The sequence below is a fragment of the Mercenaria mercenaria genome, chromosome 17, assembly GCF_021730395.1.
Source record: "Mercenaria mercenaria strain notata chromosome 17, MADL_Memer_1, whole genome shotgun sequence".
Lineage (NCBI taxonomy): Eukaryota > Metazoa > Mollusca > Bivalvia > Venerida > Veneridae > Mercenaria > Mercenaria mercenaria.
Window position 1 is genome coordinate 36,476,418 of NC_069377.1, and position 19,094 is coordinate 36,495,511.

Sequence of the window (19,094 nt, forward strand, 5' to 3'; positions counted from 1 at the left end):
TCAATCCCCCGAGTATATATTCGTCTACAAATGCCAATCTATGTAAAGGTAAAAAATCTTACTCAAAGGTCAATCAAGAAAATGTAGAAGAGGAGAGTACATGGTTCTGCTCTTTCTATCAAAGAAATAAATGTATACACAAGGCTAGTCACACACTAATGGTTAAAGGAAAATTAAGATGGGCCAAACTTATCTGTGCTACATGTTGGCAAAAGATCAAAAGAAACTTGAGCATCCGGAAAGTTCAACAGCTTGTCCCTATTCATCAGCCTGACGGTATAGGTCCATTGAGATAATCCAAGAAGATAAAGTGGAAGATATTTTCCTTCCAAAACTTTGTTACAATACAAATGTTGAGAAAAATTTTCTGGACGAAAAAGTAAATACTTTACACATTTGTAATCACACTGAAACTTGTAAAATCTGTAGAGAAATTAAAACAACCTCAGGATTTCAGAAAGTAGAAGAAAAAGTTTTGGTACATGAACAGGTTAAGAAATCGGGGAAATTTAACTATGAGCAATGTCGGATTAGAGTAAATGAAAAATTAACACAGACTATTCAAGAACAGTACTAAAAAATTTTCAGTATAATAACATGTTAGTGCGTGACACAGCTGTTAGTTAGAGATTACATTGGCTGACCAATTTATAGAAAGACACAGTTGCTAGTTAGAGATTACATGGGCTGACCCTTTTATAGAAAGACACAGCTGTTAGTTAGAGATTACATGGGCTGACCAATTTATAGAAAGACATCGCTGTTAGATAGAGATTATATGGGCTGACCAATTTATAGAAAGACACAGCGGTTAGTTAGAGATTACATGGGCTGATCAATTTATAGAAAGACACAGCTGTTAGTTAGAGATTACATGGGCTGTCCAATTTATAGAAAGACACAGCTGCTAGTAGGAGATTACATGGGCTGACCAATTTATAGAAAGGCATAGCTGTTAGTTAGAGATTATATGGGCTGACCCTTTTATAGAAAGACACATCTATTAGTTAGAGATTACATGGGCTGACCAATTTATAGGCAGACACAGCTGTTAGTTAGAGATTATATGGGCTGACCAATTTATAGAAAGACATAGCTGTTAGTTAGAGCTTATATGGGCTGACCAATTTATAGAAAGACACAGCTGTTAGTTAGAGATTACATGGGCTGAACAATTTATAGAAAGACACAGTTGTTAGTTAAACTGAACGATACATCTTTAAACACAGAAACTATTTCGAGAAGTTATTCAATTATGTGAACATTGTATAAATACCTGGCAAGAATTTCCTTGAATGATTGTATAGAACACACTGAAAATCTCCATGGATCGACAGTATACGGAGAGTTCGGGTTTAATACCAGATAGGTACTCATAGTAAACTTGCGGTTGGCAGAGCAATTAGCTGCTTTGCCATATCCGTCGTGAGCAGCACCTGAGCTATAAGAAAACGACAATAAAGATTAATGATTGTCCTGACTGTGACAATATCTTACATAATGTACATCATGCTAAAGAATTCATCTACAACCAGTGAAATATTATTGTTTCCTGCTCACCTTATTCACCATATTATAGAACAAATTAACGAAATGATTTAGTTTTTTTTTCTTAAATTAAATTCTAATCAGTTTTTTGCAAAAGGCAGCTTGACATGCCTAGTGTTTAACCCACATGCTCCGTAATAAGGCTTTTCCGAGACCTCTGTTTAAATAATTAAGAATTAAATCATTCATGCTATCGTAATTCTTGAGAATTCCTAGGATGGATGCTTGAGCGCATGATCAGAATATCTTTCACTGACTGGATATTTTCACAAGTGGCGTAGCCACAAGTTGTTGTGGGAGTATCGTCAATTTACCAGTTAACCTGTTTTCAAACTCCACCTATTTTCAGACACTAAACTTATTCTCTGTTTACTTGCAGGCCATGAATGATGCCATCACTGACACTTGCTGGTACTTGGTATATAAGGTACCTGCTACAGCGGCCAAAATTTAAAATGCATGAAAAACAAGTATTTTGTTCAATTAATTTCAAGAGGATGTGCAAAATTGGTGTTTTTCGCAATTACTTTTTGCATGATATCCATTGCATATAATTTCTGTTTTACGTAAAGCAATATCCATGATGTCGTGGAGAAAATTACAACTAAATTTATACCTGCTCTTACACATAACATCATTCTAACAATATTTGTATGTATTTTAGAAGGTGGTAGGAAAATAGGTCATTAAATCTAGCGTCATGTTGGAAGTATGTGTTTTTGAAAATCGCTAATATGGTAACAACACACTAAATAGCTGTTCTTCTTTATTCTATATAAAATTGACATATTACCAGTAGCTGCAGCACACATCAGGGCCCATTTTAAATGTCTGTAACTTATATTATTTTGAAGAATATTGTCAGTGCTAAGTAAACATTTTAAAAAGTGGGGTCATGTTTAATGCAAAACAAATATTTTCAGTCAAACACACAAACTGTAAAATCAGTTAAAATATGAGACTCCAAGTTGTAGTGCTGGTGCATGATGTAAGTTTATATGACAGATTCTGTCAAATTATTTTGTCATTATGAAAATGTTACCTACATGTCAAGCACAGATATATCATGTGATTTCAGCAAATCATTGCAAAGAAAATAAGGAAAATAGCTCTACAGAATAAAACAACTGAGGACTATTTGCATCCGTCATTATGCGACTACCAATTTTTGTTCCCGCCATTTTCCTATTTAGTGTTTGTAAGCCTATATGAAAAACAATTTCTCTAAGATTGTTCCAGTTTCATTTGAAATGTACAAGCAACCTAAATGCATGAAAAAAAGGTTTTAGCTTGATACCAACAGTTTCTAAGGTTTGATGACATTTTCAGTAACGTAAGACAATGCATCAAATTTTACCAAAAATAGCTGCAACAACATAATTTTCAATCAGTTATCCTAACTGTAGTCTAGTATCTCCTGTCTTTCGTTTTATTCTCTGATCTGCATACAAATTACAAATTGCAAAATTAGCTAAAATATGAGATCCCAAATTGTAGTGCTGGTGTATGATCTAGGTATCCATGACAAATTCTGTCATGTTTTTTTGTCATTGTGAAAATGCTACCTACATGTCAAGCATAGATCTGTCATGTGATTTCAGCAGCAAATTGCAATGAAAATAAGAAAAGCAAAACAACTGAGGAATATATGAATCCGCCGTTTTCTCTTCGCGCCATTTTTTTATTTAGTGTCAGTATGTCTTAACATTTTATTTTATTAATAAATTTACTGTACATGTCATCATTTGACTTAAAAACAATTTTATCATGTCCTGCAAATATCAATAATTATAAGTAATTTCCCTAAATTCCTTAGGGGTTTGAAAACTGGTAACTCAATGGTAGATATGGTGTCCAGAGTGATAGATATTTATATCTTATATGTATAACAAGCAAACATTCGTTTCATTATAATTATGTTTTCAGCTTAATGTCACCCATTTTGTTGTTGTTAACCAGTGAAAGAAAACGTTTTCGCCATAGCATTTACACATTATAAAATATATCTTAAAACTTTAAAGACATCCTACCTTTAAAGTGCTTAATCACCTATCACGTTGTGAAGAGTAACTGTTTTGTAACCATTTTACTCCTACTGTTTACTTATCTATTCTGCTTAATCCAAACCAGCTTTTTGCTTTTGCCAGCTTACAATGATATTTGTCTACATTTGATTACTGACTTACCTGTGACCGAGTTCATGCGCAGCAATTATTGTTATGAGGTAAAAGTCCCATCCATCTTCTACCACAGAAACTCGGTAATGTGAACACAAGGCATTAGAAAAGGCATACCCAACGATAGAGGATTGTGACGGACTCCCAGCGTACAAGTCAAGGCTGTTTTAAAAAGAGCATGTGTCAAATTTTCTCGTAGACTGACATTAGAAAACTTGTCTTTAACTAACAGTAAACGAATCTCCGAGAAAAACCATTACAATGCAGACTTTTGTTCTTAAACGTTTATTGTACACAAAAGGAACTGTAATTAGCAAAGATGATATTCTGGAAAATGATTAAACGGAAGACGTGTTCTTGTAGTTAGAATTTTACATACAATTATACACTGTCAGAGTATACATAAGTTTAAATTTAGTTTGTTTGGTCAGGTGTAGTATCTCAAGAACTATTGTTGTATTACACTAAATAACACTTCTCCTATCCTTGATTAGTTAATTAAAATGTTATCATTTCAAAGAGTGAACTAGAGCTGCTTTTTAGAAAAGCGCATGTCTCCCACAACAGCCTTATCATCTGATTAGTAGTATATTAGTCAACCATGCACCAAGACCTCAACTGCCTTATCAGACTTGCAGTGCTTTGATTATTAAAAAAAAATCAAGTTTCCTGGACCGAAGTGTCTGGGCCGATTTGGCTAGTTATCGAACTTGGCCGAGGACTTATTGGCAAACACATTTTGATTAAGTTTAATGAAGTTCGGATGAGAAATGTTCGACTTAGAGTGTGGATAAAATTTGTGATAGACAGACAGACAGACAGACAGGCAGACAGACACGCACGCACACACACACACACGCACGCACGCACGCACGCACACGCAAACAGACAGGAGTAAATCAATATGTCTCTCACACCACTGTGTGGTAGGAGACATAATCATTTGAAAATGTGTACTCAGTATAAATGCATTCATCAAAGGAAACTTGTTATACAATATAAGGATGATATTCTCCTTCAAATGTTGTCATAGGCCAGAGCTTTACATAGTGACACATACTTTTTGCCATAAAATATGATAGTACATTGTATCTGAATAAAACACAATCTTAAAATATATTCATATGCTTTCACATTCGCTTTTGGGTGTTTGCGCTGATGTGGTTTGCAGTGCAGGGAGAGTGCATTTTTGGAGCGCGGCTTTCCCTGTTGAATGTTCATCCTTGCTTTTCTCCACTTACCCCAACACCCGAACCTTTCATCTACCCCTTACCAATTTCTGTATTTTGCATATAGTTCTAACACGATCCGCAGCTATTGCTATAACATATATCAAATAGCCTAAACATGAATCTTCGATAAAATATAGCTGTTCAGCATCAGTGTCATCTATCTTAGGTATTTCAATGACCTTGACCTTTAATGTAAACAAATATGGCGGTGGGCGATTGAAAGTAGAAAGTGCTTTAAATTTATGTTTGAAAATTCAGAAATACACTCGTGATTTTTTGGTTGAAAAGTCATGTTCTTTAAAAACTAATTTTGCGGTGAATCTTTGCTTTAATTTAGTAACCAAGAAAGTTGGAAATGATATCAATTTTCATAAATACAGCAGCAAACAAAAAGAAATTTCTATAGTTGTTGGATTACCTCGCAAGTATTTCATTATTGCAGAAATAAAATTATCAACAACTCGCATTTACAAGCGATTTCCAATCATAAGTGCTCACTGCTCATGCGCAACGCAAAGGATGTAATGAAATTCTTAGGGAGAAACACTTATTCACTTTTGATATATTTTATGAATATCACCACTAAAGGGGAAGTAACTAAAACATTGCTAATTATGTATTCTGAAACTTATCCCTTTGTTGGAAGTAGAGGTCTCCCTTTTGTTTACATTTTTTCTTGCATCAAGATAGAAAAAGTAGGAGAAACTCTTGTATGGACCAGAATCATTTTTTGTAATACATTCAACTAAGTTCTTAACATTTTTAGAAAGATATTTCCTTAAGAAATGAAGTAAATGTTTGAAAAATAGGAAATGTATTTTTTTTTAATAAAAATGTCACTGAAATAGCTACTATCTGGCCCTGTATTTTACAATTTCTCCGAGGCAGTTAATGCAGACACCATTATTCCAACCACTATAGGTTATTATTAGAAATGATGTACACTTTAGTATATTTGCTAAGAATTCCAGATATTTATAAAATGTTTTTTCTTCCGCGATCACATGCATACCTTATCAAACAAGTATTCCATATCTTCACGGGGACAATATCTTAAAATCAATGTATTCCTATTGCAGTATTCCTGATTTGCGCGCTCCGGTTATGTAAACCTTAAATATGTTGTTCGTTTCCAAACGCAAACAGACTGGTAATTTGAAAAAACTATTTTACATGTAAAATAAACTCATCACCTATAAAACAATAAATTATGCATCTTGTGCGATTTCATAATGCAAGCATTGCGGTATTTTTGCATAAACGCCTGTGGGATATGAAAAAAAATATTGCGGAATTCTGCGGGTGTTAATACAAAAAACATAAATTATATATTCTAGCTTTTCATTTTGTATTCTTGATTTATCCTACGGCTATAAGGGAGATACATCATATAGATTATATCAAACATTCGATAAGAGTATTGTGCATCGGGGCGGAGTTAATCTCTGACTTATGCAAAAAATGGTAATCTCAAAAAACGAGCAAAATAGGTACAGCAATATAATCGTTTATTCCCTTATCTTCGGTAACCAACGACTAAAATTACGCCGCATTGGTTACATGTACTGCATATCCTGCACAATAATGCAGTGGACCGTCGCGAAACCCCGCCCCGCCAGGCCGAATGAAACGAACAATACGTTAGAATGATTGTGTGATTATTCTTTCGTTTTAAAGGCGCTCGCGATAGATTTTTCGGACGGGTCGATATTTACCCCAACACCGTGCCAATTTGGTTGTTTCTAGTCGATGTAGCTCATTGCAGAGTTGGAGCGGTCTTCTGCGCATGCCCGGAAGTGATTATCTAATGTTGCATACGGCAAAAATGCGCAAATTATTGCATGTTGGCACGCATTTAGTGTATAAATGTATGATATACTGACTAGAGGTTATGGTTAGTATCACCATGGTTACAAAATATATACATTTAAAGTACTTTTAGTTCAAATTGGTTCAATCCGGCACATACTTGAGTCTGTAATTTATACCGGCGTTCTAACACTGCATCGAGTCACAGCTGTTTCTAACCCCGTACCATACCCATACCGTACATCCGTATTCGTTAACTATAGGTTTTGTTAGGAGAAAGGCGGAAACTTACATCGTTCTTTGACATCAAAATACTTCAGAAACACGTTAAAATCCGCTTATTAAGAAATCTGCTGTTTGATAATTTGATATATCTCTAAGTCATTTGCTCAACACTGAAAGAGTTTCCGTGGCATTTGTCGAGAAGCCTTTAACCTGTACTCTTCAAACTTAGTGGGAAGATTGGCTAATGGAGTGGATAACATCTATTGCTTTTAAGATCACTATGTTAAAGGTAAAGAATGCGGCAGCCGAAATGATGAAATGATATCTTCCTATAGAAATCCAGAATCACACTTTCAGCGAGTTTATTCCAAATGTTCCTAAGGTGAGCGACCTTGGGTCATTTGATCCTCTTGTTAAATATCTCTGCCTTAAAGCTGTGGACAAATACAGAATACTGTCAAGAGTTTGGCTGAATATATGCCCTTGTTTGAAATAAAAACTGATTAAGTTTTTCATACCAACCTGCGTTGTATAAATGCCCGCCACACCTCGTTGTAATTTGATTTAAGCGAAACCTAATATAGTGACCTATCAATTTTCTTTTTTGTTTAAGATTAGGTAGACATAACCAAAGGTATGTGCAGAGTTTCATTTATTTCTATTCTGTGAAACTCGATAAAATGGCAGAAGTACCAACTTAAAATTGACAAAAATATGCAAAAATAGCCCTTGGGTCACTTGCACAAGTATTCCTTTCTTTACAAAATCTTTTTCTTTTGATTTCTCTGAGCATGTTTCAAATAGATATATTGTTTTCCGTTATAAAAATGCTTAGATATCAAATTTATGCTGGTTATTGTACTTTACTGAAAAGTATTTTAGGAGTATAGAAATTTTGAAAAATGTTAAAAATAGCACCATATCTAGGGGCAAATAAAATTGAAACAAAGCTGGTGACCTAGTATTTTTATTTCATTTTTCAATGCATCATAACATGGTCTTTTAATACAGAACATAATAATCAAAATCTATTATTGGGAAAAAAATGAAGAAACTGTAGCGAGCGTCTTTAAATTAGCGGAAAATATAGATAACTATGAACTGTGTCAGCGATTTATTTTTATTCAATTCGTTCCTGAACTCCGATAAACTGATTTGTTATATTACATTATAATTATTTCCCTCTACTTGTTTACAAGTTGTTTTCTTCCATATTTTTATATTGCATATATTTCGTTGTACTCAACATAAGAATCAGCTTCGAGGTCATTGAGTCCACCAGAGAGAACACCTACGATCTAACTGACATGTTGGTGTCCACAAAACAGCGGTAGCAAATCCTCAGACTTCTGGCAAACAATTAAACCCTATCTATCCAAAAAGTCAGGAAAAAATGATTCAAAAATTACATTAAATGAAAATGGAAATACAGTATCCGATAAAAAGGAGGTGTCCGAAATATTTAATGAATTTTTTGTTCATGTGGCTAAAGACATAGGCAAAGATGAAATTTTTAATTCTGAAGATCATGAAAGTATACATAAAATAAATGAAAAAGGTTTTATTCCAGGCAGTTTTTCTTTTCAACCAACAGATCATAAAACAGTTACTAAAATCATAAACAAATTTAATATAAAAAAGGCTACAGGCGTTGATAAAATATCGGCTAAAATTTTGAAACTAGGAAAAGGATCTCTTATACCCTTTTAGACTGATTTGGTAAATATTTCAATTTCCAAAAAATGTTTTTCCAGATAGGTTAAAAGAGGCCCAGGTAACGCCATTTAAAAAAAAACTGATCCTTTCAGTAAATCAAACTACAGGCCAGTTAGTATCCTGCCAAACCCTTCTAAAATTTATGAAAAGGTATTATCAGATCAACTTACCTCTTATTTTGAAAATATTTTTGATTATTTTTATGTGCATTCAGAAAGGGTCATGGCTGCCAAACAACTTTATTAAGGTTATTAGAGGACTGGAAATGTGCACTGGACTCAAATCACTATGTCGCAGCTATTTTAATGGACCTGAGTAAAGCCTTTGATTGTTTACCACATCTAATTTTATTAGAAAAACTTCAGAGTTATGGTCTCTCAGAAAATTCGGTTTAACTTTTGTCAAGCTATCTGTCCTCACGTAAACAACAAATTAAAATAAATGATATTGTCAGCTGATGGGCAAATATAGAGAAAGGAGTTCCCCAGGGTTCCATATTACGGCCTCTCCTCTTTAACATTTTCATTAATAATATTTTTTACTTTATCAAAAAAAGCACCCTTTATAACTATGCTGACGATAATACACTCTCCTTCTGTGCACCAAATTTTGATCTCTTAATGACAACATTACAATCAGAAAGTGAAATACTTATACATTGGTTTAGAATAAATTGTATGCAGGCAAATCCAGACAAATTTCAGGCAATAGCAGTTGGCAAAAAAACTAAAGATAAGTTACCAAAATTCAACATAGGTAGTACTGTGATAAATTGTGAGGATGAGGTAAAATTATTAGGAGTTGACATAGATTTTAATTTTGATAATCATGTAAAACATATTTGTGCTAAGACAGCAAAACTTAATGTATTAAAAAGGATTGGAAAAAACTTAGGTAAATTAAATAGACTTACAATTTTTCATACTTTCATATTATCAAATTTTAACTTTTGTCCTTTGTCTTGGTATTTTTGTTCTGTAAAAAATACCAGAAAAATAGAAAAGATCCAGGAAAGAGCTCTTAGATATGTTTATGATGACTACAGTAGTTCCTATGATGAATTGTTAAACTTTGCCAAATTACCATCATTACATGTAAGACGTTTAAGAACAATGGCAGTTGAAACATATAAGATATTAAATAATTTGGCACCTCCAGTATTGTCCAACCTTGTTAATAAAAAAGATTCTAACTATAACTTTAGGTATTCAAATATTCTTCAGGTACCACAAGTCAGAACTTCAAATTTTGGTAAGAACTCTTTCAGGTATGCTGCACCTGTTCTGTGGAATTCCCTTCCAGAAAGCTACAGAAATGTTGTAAATTTCAGTCAGTTTAAAAATCAGATCTCTTTTTGGAATGAAAATGATTGTAAATGTTCTTTGTGTAAAACTTGAATCTCTCTAAATAGTCGCATCTTTTTTATATACCCATAGAACAGGTTAGCAGCATACTTGATGATGTACATGTTTTTCTGTGTGACATTATGTATTTAATTTTGCCCTGTATTTTTGGTTTTGCTTGCATGTAGTTGTAAATTATTTATTTTTTCCTGCAGCTGTGCTTACTTGATTTTCATCTTGCAGTAGTATTATTTTCTTATTTTTGCCTTGTCTTTTTAGTTATGTCTTGCATGCAGTTGTATTTGCTTGGCTTTTCCTGCAGTTATGCTTTCTTTAATTTTCTTGCTATTATGTAGTAGTTGCTGTTCAGTTCACCTCATGTCTGATCCTGAGATGATAACTTCCTTTAGCTTTCTTTTAAATTATGCATTTTTGTGTTTGTTTGATGGCTTCACTTTTTTACATTTATTTTTCTTATGGCAGTTATTTAGGTCACCGACCTAGAACAGCAGCTGTTACATGGTTTTTAAATCTATTACATGGTCTTAAATGTACTGCATTACATGGTTGTTAAATCTAAAATCTATCAGTATCACATTCAAAATGCTGCCATGTCATTTTTATGTTTCTTTTCATGTGCTAATTTGTACGGTTTTGTCTTATTTACTAGATTTCCCAGATTGTGCAATGTTATTATAATGTTCTGTCTTTGTGCTAGATGTAATTTTTAGGTTAATTTGCAACAATAATAATTTTAATGTTCATATATTTTTTAACCATGTCCTTCTTTTACAGCTTGTTTTACTTTTGTTCCTTATAAATTTGTTAACATATAGTCGGTTCAAAAGCACCTAGAGTGCTTATGTTGTATTGTTATTTGTCTTGCCGACTTTATCTTATCTTATCTTTAAACAGCGGAATGTTAGCACCAAATGGTGTTTTCGAAGTTTTGGCGCCTTTTGTTTTGTGGCTCAAACTAACTAAGCGTTATAATTGTAAACTGTAAATTATAAAACAGTTCATAACCTGTCCTTTATACACGTATTACATAAAACAATTGTAACACGAAACAGTGCCACAGTAAGACCTAAAGTGCTGAATTTTACAGTTCATTATAATATACGTTACTATAAATAGTAACAAAAAAGCCGTTAAAAACTGTCTTTGCGGCCTCTGTTGACGAATCAGTAATGGCGCAGTGCGCCTCACGCGCCATAATCATAATAGCCCCGGGTAACCGGAACGTCGGCGCGTTCTGACGCTGACGTCATGTAGCAACGTAATTATGGCGGATGAAAAGATGCTGAATCATTTTCAGATCGATTGTAAAATATTGATGGCATTGCTAATGTTAAAAACAATATAAATAATGCTTTTAAGTTTTTTGAAAATATGTGAAATGAAAATACCAAGATAAATATGAAGTGAATGTATATAATAAAAAGGTCAATAAACAGCTGGTTTTGCCTTCTAGACATGATGGCACACCTAGTTTCATAATGGCCCTCGGGCTAAAGTCCTCGGGTAATTATGACACTAAATGTCTCTTAATATACACGCCTCATTCAGCCCCATTAGGGCTTTTATTAACCTCGAACCTTTGATTTTATTAAGGACAATAAGATTATTTTTCTTTTAATATTAGTTTCTTGAAAGTTATGTTCTACAGTATAATATTGATTTGATTTTACATGCATATTTTAGTGTTGCCCTCTCTTGTTATGATGAATGTGTTGTTTCCTCTTAAAGTTTGTAAAATTTATTTGTCTCAACTTTTTGTGTTTGTCAACCAATTGAAAATAAATTATACAATGAAATAGACTCAGAAACGTGTATACTAAGTATACTTATGTATTGTAATAACAGAATGTATTTCTAATACTGAAAATAGAGCAAAACTGTATCAATCAAGTTCTATCAGTTAAAATTTCCCACCTTGTCAGGCCCATAAGATGATCATTTGATGGTAAATCACTATGCGCCATGCCCCAATCAATCATCGCGCGTAAGTATACACTGGCATCACCATACGTGGTTCCATTTATGACAGGTTTATTCTCCGATGGTGGGAGGGGAATACTGCTATCTATAACCTTTTAATAATAATGACAATAAATGACAGTAATAATAATAATAATAGTAATAATAATTTAACTATAATCATGAAAATAAAATAATTATTGTGAAAATGATCATTTTATCAACAGGTCGAAAGTAAACAGATTTCATATTTTCAGAATCTTTGCGTTTCCATGGGTGCAGTCTATATTCAAACACTAAGTATTGGTCATCGGAGACAACTCTTAAATCTATTCAAATTTTATATATGTATGCCCCTTTTCTTCCTGAATATTAGAGTTTAACAGAGTTTAGAGGAAAAAAACTCACAGAGACAGTAAAATCCAAATATGGAAATTAAGTATAAGTTTTAAAAAGCTGAAAACTCTGGAGTCAAATTTTGTCTTATATGATATTACACTACGCGACACTTCAAGGAAAATGCAGATTCTTTGAAAATAGAATGTATAAGTCGAGAATCGAAGCTGATAGTTCATGAATGAAATCTTATATCGCTGTGATCAAATATATCAAACGCCGAAACACTTATTAAGTAAAGGACAAATAATAAATGAGATCTCATTAGGCTCCAAGAGAATTATTCTTTTCAATGCTTTTTTTATGAAATCTGTGTTTTATCACATTATATTATCTTATTTTCTAATAGAAGAAAAGAGGTGAACGATAGAATACCATATTTACTTCTAGTTATCTAATTCCTGGAAACATTCATGATTTTTGACACCTTTTAGAAGAAAACATAAGTATTGCAATTAAACATGCATAATAAAAACGCCGTGTAAATCATGTCATTCGTCACTGCAATTGATCAGTGTTTGAAATTCTAATGTAAAATGATGCCATTAAACATGCACAATAAAAGACACCATATATAGAGAACATACGCCATTGCCAATAAATCAGCTCATGTAATTCTAATGTAAAATGATGCCATTAAACATGCACAATAAAGACACCATGTATAGAGACATATGCCATTGCAATAAATCAGTTCATGTAATCTAATGTAAATGATGCCATTAACATGCGCAATAAAGACACCATATATAGAGACATACGCCATGCCAATAATCAGCTATGTAATTCTAATGTAAAATGATGCCATTAAACATGCACAATAAAAGACACCATATATAGAGAACATACGCCATTGCCAATAAATCAGCTCATGTAATTCTAATGTAAAATGATGCCATTAAACATGCACAATAAAAGACACCATATATAGAGAACATATGCCATTGCCAATAAATCAGCTCATGTAATTCTAATGTAAAATGATGCCATTAAACATGCACAATAAAAGACACCATATATAGAGAACATACGCCATTGCCAATAAATCAGTTCATGTAATTCTAATGTAAAATGATGCCATTAAACATGCGCAATAAAAGACACCATATATAGAGAACATATGCCATTGCAATAAATCATTATGTAATTCTAATGTAATGATGCCATAAACATGCACAACAAAAGACACCATATATAGAGAACATACGCCATTGCCAATGTTCATGTAATTCTGCGGATGTCTCTAAATTGCTTTTTTCTACTTTAAGCATGTGTAAATGTTGAGTTCTGCTCAACCCGGGGCTAGAGGGCGTGGACGGTAGCATGCATTTCCACTACCATCCATGAACAGGTTCAATCAAATCGAGCCTGCAACATTTTCGTTTTTGTCGTGTTGAGCGACCTGTGAAGTTTCCACTTTTCTATATTTTATGTAAAATCATGCCATTAAAGATGCCTAGCAAAAACGTCATATAAAGGAAATATCGCAATTGCAAACACGTTTAGGCAGTGAATACAACTCGTATAATCACGCCATTAAAACTATTTAACTAAAACGTCATGTAATGGAAACATTTGATATAATTCTAACGTAAAATCATGTCATTAAACACAGGCTTAAAAACGTCATTTAAGGAAAACAGTCACCATTGCAATAAATCAGTGTATTTGATTCTGGCATGCAATTTCGATATTAAACACGAACAACAAAAACGACCTATATAGAAAACATCTACCGTTGCAATGAGGGTATATTATTCTAACATAAAATCATGTCGGTAGTTTGAATATAATGAGATAAAGTGCATACCATATCACTTTAGGGATGTTTGATGACGTACAACTAATATATTGAATTAGCTTAATGTGCCTGATTCACAGAAGCAAGAATCCAATTAAACTGATTATTGTACGTCGAACACAGGAACTAAAACTCCATATGGTTATGAATAAATCTACACAAGGGAACCTTATTAAGTTTTGTTGACCTAAATTAAAACAACTTACCTTGTTAAACACGAAGCCTGATATGGTTATATGTATAGTGAGTTCGGGGTCATCAATGCTAGCGTATCTTAAACTAACCTATATTGAACAATCAAAAGAACCATAAAATACAAACTTGTGTACATGTCTTAATGAAACAATAAGTAAGGAGCATTAGAAAAGGAGCATTTCAATACAGATTTGCCTCAAAGGCAAAATAAAATGCGAACTTGTTTGAATAGAACAAAAATACAAAGTTGCCTAAAAGGAACAATATATACAAATTTGCTTAAAAAGAACAATAAAATGCAAGCTTGCCTAAACAACAATAAAATACCAACTTGCATATAAAGTCAATAAATTATACACTTGCCTAAACAGTACAATAAAATACACACCTGTCTAAATGAACGATCAAATACACATTTATTATCAATTTAACAATATAAAGTGTTTGTTTTACTTTTTAGGAAAAAAAAATCCTCTTTGTTATAAGTAATAGTTACAAGATTCCAGCCAATTATTGTAATGTTCAGAACCTAGAAAATTTTGTATTGATGTAAAAGCCTACATGAAGGACTCTGCATATATGCAAGAAAACACGTTGAAATTGCTATTCTGAGAAGTCGTTCTGACTAATACTAACTAATGCAATATTATTTCGACCCAAACATTGTACATGCTTATGGAGAGCTTGTCGTTCTGACTTAATAGCTAAACGTAATGCCAAATGTTATATTTTACGACCCAAACAATCTGATTACATTGCTTATTCTGTGAGAAGCTATAGTCGTTCTGACTTAATAGCTAAACGTAATGCCAAATGTATTATTTTACGACCCAAACAATCTGATTACATTGCTTATTCTGTGAGAAGCTATAGTCGTTCTGACTTAATAGCTAACCATAATGCCGAACATATTGTTTTCCGACCCAAACAATTAGATGATGTAGACCTGATTACATTGTTTATTATGCGAGAAGCTATATGGATTGTCGTTCCGACTCAATGCCGAAACTGACTCAATAGCTAAACGTAATGCCGAACATACTGTTTTCCGACCCAAATAATTAGATGATGTAGACCTGATTACATTGTTTATTATGCGAGAAGCTATATGGATTGTCGTTCCGACTCAATGCCGAAACTGACTCAATAGCTAAACGTAATGCCGAACATACTGTTTTCCGACCCAAACAATTAGATGATGTAGACCTGATTACATTGTTTATTCTGCGAGAAGCTACATGGATTGTCGTTCTGATTCAATGCCAAAAGTACTGTTTATTCTGTGAGAAGCTATAGGGATTGTCGTTCTAATTTCATGGCAAAACGAAATGCCGAACTTACTGTTTTCAGACCCAAACAATTAGATGATGTAGGCAGAAACTCAGTTGTATGATTTTAATATTAAGAACTAATCCACTGAAGCACAGGTGCAAAATATGCCTTTACCATGAGAGCTTTAGAATAAGCGTGCTTGACTATACGTGCTTTGCACATCGTTTTCCTACGGCGATAGAGTCAGACACTTGGTACATATCAATTTTGTTTACTTGATTGTTCTAATTATCATTCTCAACTTTTATAAATGAGAGAATTGTATACTTACGCCATTCATGATAAGAGCCCAACGTTGTCGCAGACGATACATTGTAGCCTCATCCTGAGTCATTCCATTGCTGGCAGTGGTAGAATCAAAGTATCTGAATTGGAAAAAGGAAACAGTTAAACTAGGAGACCTGTTTCCAAACGGACGTTGCATACAGATCAAGATAGCTTGTATATTGTCTCTAAATGCAAGCTAAGATTTCTGAATCTGAACAACACAAAGCATATATGAAATTCTTATAAGAACATAGAAAGAAATCTTGGTGACTACCAAATGGGACCCCATTTTAAGATGCTTAGGCATTAGGGGTATTGATCACAAAAATGCATGATTTAATGAGAAACGACCAGGTTCAATTCTAACGTTTATAGGTTCTTTGATTTAAACGGTAATAATTATGTTGTCGGTAATTTTCTGTCTCAACTATGAAATAATTTTGAAACGGTAACGAAACATATAAAGCACAACGATTCACAATAAAGCCCTATTCATAAAAGCGCAATGTATAATACATGGTGTTACATCGTGTGTTTACCTAGAATGCTAATGATACAGAATAGTTTTAAATCAATTTATGGATTTTATTACATAGTTTAAAAACTCAGACTTGTTAAAAATTAGCTTTACAAAAACACGAAATTACGTTTCGCGGTATTCAGCAGCAAAATATCAAGCTACATATTGTGTAGAAGCTTAAAAAAGGAAAGTTATTGGTAGTAAATATAAAGTCTTCATTGAATGTATTCTTTAGTTCAAATATCATATTTGAAAAAAAAAATTGAAAAATTAATATACTTTAACACGATATAAACATGTTTATATGTATAAATAGTGTTTGATTTAGGTTTAAAGTATTTCTAATAAATACTTCACTGGCCTGCAACTATATGACATAATTATAAATGCTGTTAAATATACATTTAATAATATTTATTTTACATTTAAAAGTAATATCTAATGCTTTTATTATGTAAAAATACCTTTGAAATGTTTGATTTTATAGTTAAATAATCACATACTTTTTAAATCCAGAAATGCAAAGAAAGATTGACAAAGAGGTTTTTGCAAAACAACAGTTCCTTTTTCAAACTTAATAAGTTAATGTTACATTCATTCGGGATCCTGAAAAAATACGGACCAAGGAGATTCGTGAACTTAAAAGAATGAGGACTAAACAGAAAGAATGAAAACAAAAGACTTTGAAGAAATAAGATCAAAAGGAAGTTCAAGACTCTAAAGGAATGCGAACAAATGAGGTCCCTGGCCCCAAAGAAATAAAACAAAGGAGATTCCAGGTTCTGAAGATATTAGAACAAAGGAGGTTAAAGACTCTGAAGGCAAAGTAACAAATGAGGTTCCAGACCCTTAAATTGCGGACTAATGAGATTCAATACCATGAAGACGTCAGCACTTTTTCATATTAGCAGGAAACATTTAAAGTAACTTACTTTAAACTCCATAGTGATATTTCTACAAATGACCGTTCCAAGGCGGTGTCAGGTGTGTTTCTATGGTTTCCCACTTTGCCTATTTTTCCGATTATGGTTTAACAACGTTTTAAGTCGTCAATTGATGTATTTACCTACTACAATTACGCAAAATGCTCCTTGTTGCTACCGATATATATTTGCCACATGTTTAGAGAGAAATATAAATTGACTTCTGACTTTTATAGTCGTGTCTTTTTAGCTCACCTGAGCAATGCTCAGGTGAGTTTTTCTGATCGCCCGATGTCCGGCGTCCGTCTGTCGTCCGTCAACATTTAGCTTGTGTATGCGATAGAGGCTGTATTTTCAACTGATCTTCATGAATTTTTGTCAAAATGATAACCTTGATGAAATCTAGGCCGAATTCAAAAATGGGTTATCTGGGATCAAAAACTAGGTCACTAGGTCAAATCAAAGAAAAACCTTGTGTATGCGATAGAAGCTGTATTTTTCAATTGATCTTCATGAATTTTTGTCAGAATGATTACCTTGATAAAATCTAGGCCGAGTTTGAAATTGGGTCATCTGGGGTCAAAAACTAGGTCACTAGGTCAAATAAAAAATACCTTGTGTATGCGGTAGAGGCTGTATTTTTCAATTGATCTTCATGAATTTTGGTCAGAATGATTATCTTGATAAAGTCTAGGCCGAGTTTGAAAATGGGTTATCTGGGGTAAAAAACTAGGTCACTAGGTCAAATCAAAGAAAAACCTTGTGTATGCGATAGAGGCTGTATTTTTCAATTGATCTTCATGAATTTTGGTCAGAATGATTGCCTTGATGAAGTCTAGGTGGAGTTTGAAAATGGGTCATCTGGGATTAAAACTAGGTCACTAGGTCAAAATAAAGAAAAGCCTTGTGTATGCGATAGAATGACTGCCTTGATGAAATCTAGGTGACGTTCGAATATGGGTCATCTGGAGTCAAAATCTAGGTCACTAGGTCATATCAAAGAAAATACTTGTTAAAACTTAAGAGACAACATTTTTGGTCCAATCCTAATGAAAATTGGCCAGAATATTTTTTTCCATGAAATCACGAGGCCAAACATGTTTACACTGTTATGGTGTGTTTCTCAGGTGAGCGACCTAGGGCCATCTTGGCCCTCTTGTTTAATTAAAACTGTTAGTATTGAACTTACTTTTTCCAACAATCTGGGTCAATTAATAGAATTATTTCTATAGTATATGTTTCTTCTGTCTGCCTCTTTGGTCGACTTTTCTGTGTAAATACAGTCTGTTAAAATAAAGAAAAAGATATATTAACCACGATTCTTTTTAAATCACGTGTAACAAGTTATAAACGTTAAACTTCATTTGTAAAATGCGCCAAGCAAAATGATCATTATGTTGATGCAATGGCACCAACGTATCATATGTTTTATTTAAACGCTTCTTAAGTTTAGAAATTTAAAATGTAAAATATAAGAGTGCGTATTTTATTTTAGGTCGAAAACCTACAGATGTGTCAGAACTGACCAAGCACAATGATATTACCTCTGTTTCATTGTCTTTATTTACTTCGTTTTCACCCAATTCTGTGTCTGTTCAGTAAAAGATTAAAATATTTTAATAAGTTCAAA

General features: G+C 33.1%; 1 protein-coding gene across 4 annotated transcripts in view; it reads right to left on the reverse strand.

The window, feature by feature from the left end:
* The window catches only part of LOC123535799 (uncharacterized), a 401,923-nt gene that overhangs the window by 13,509 nt on the left and 369,320 nt on the right, over positions 1-19,094 (reverse strand). For 3 of the 4 annotated variants that reach the window (XM_053527908.1, XM_053527907.1, XM_053527911.1), the window contains exons 11-17: positions 19,009-19,055; positions 18,654-18,748; positions 16,026-16,119; positions 14,434-14,511; positions 11,986-12,143; positions 3,735-3,887; positions 1,277-1,441 (exon numbers count right to left, since the gene is read on the reverse strand). In XM_053527908.1, coding sequence (XP_053383883.1) covers positions 1,277-1,441; positions 3,735-3,887; positions 11,986-12,143; positions 14,434-14,511; positions 16,026-16,119; positions 18,654-18,748; positions 19,009-19,055 — 790 coding nt within the window. The remainder of the gene's footprint in view (positions 1-1,276; positions 1,442-3,734; positions 3,888-11,985; positions 12,144-14,433; positions 14,512-16,025; positions 16,120-18,653; positions 18,749-19,008; positions 19,056-19,094) is intronic. The other variant, XM_053527909.1, reaches the window with a different exon arrangement.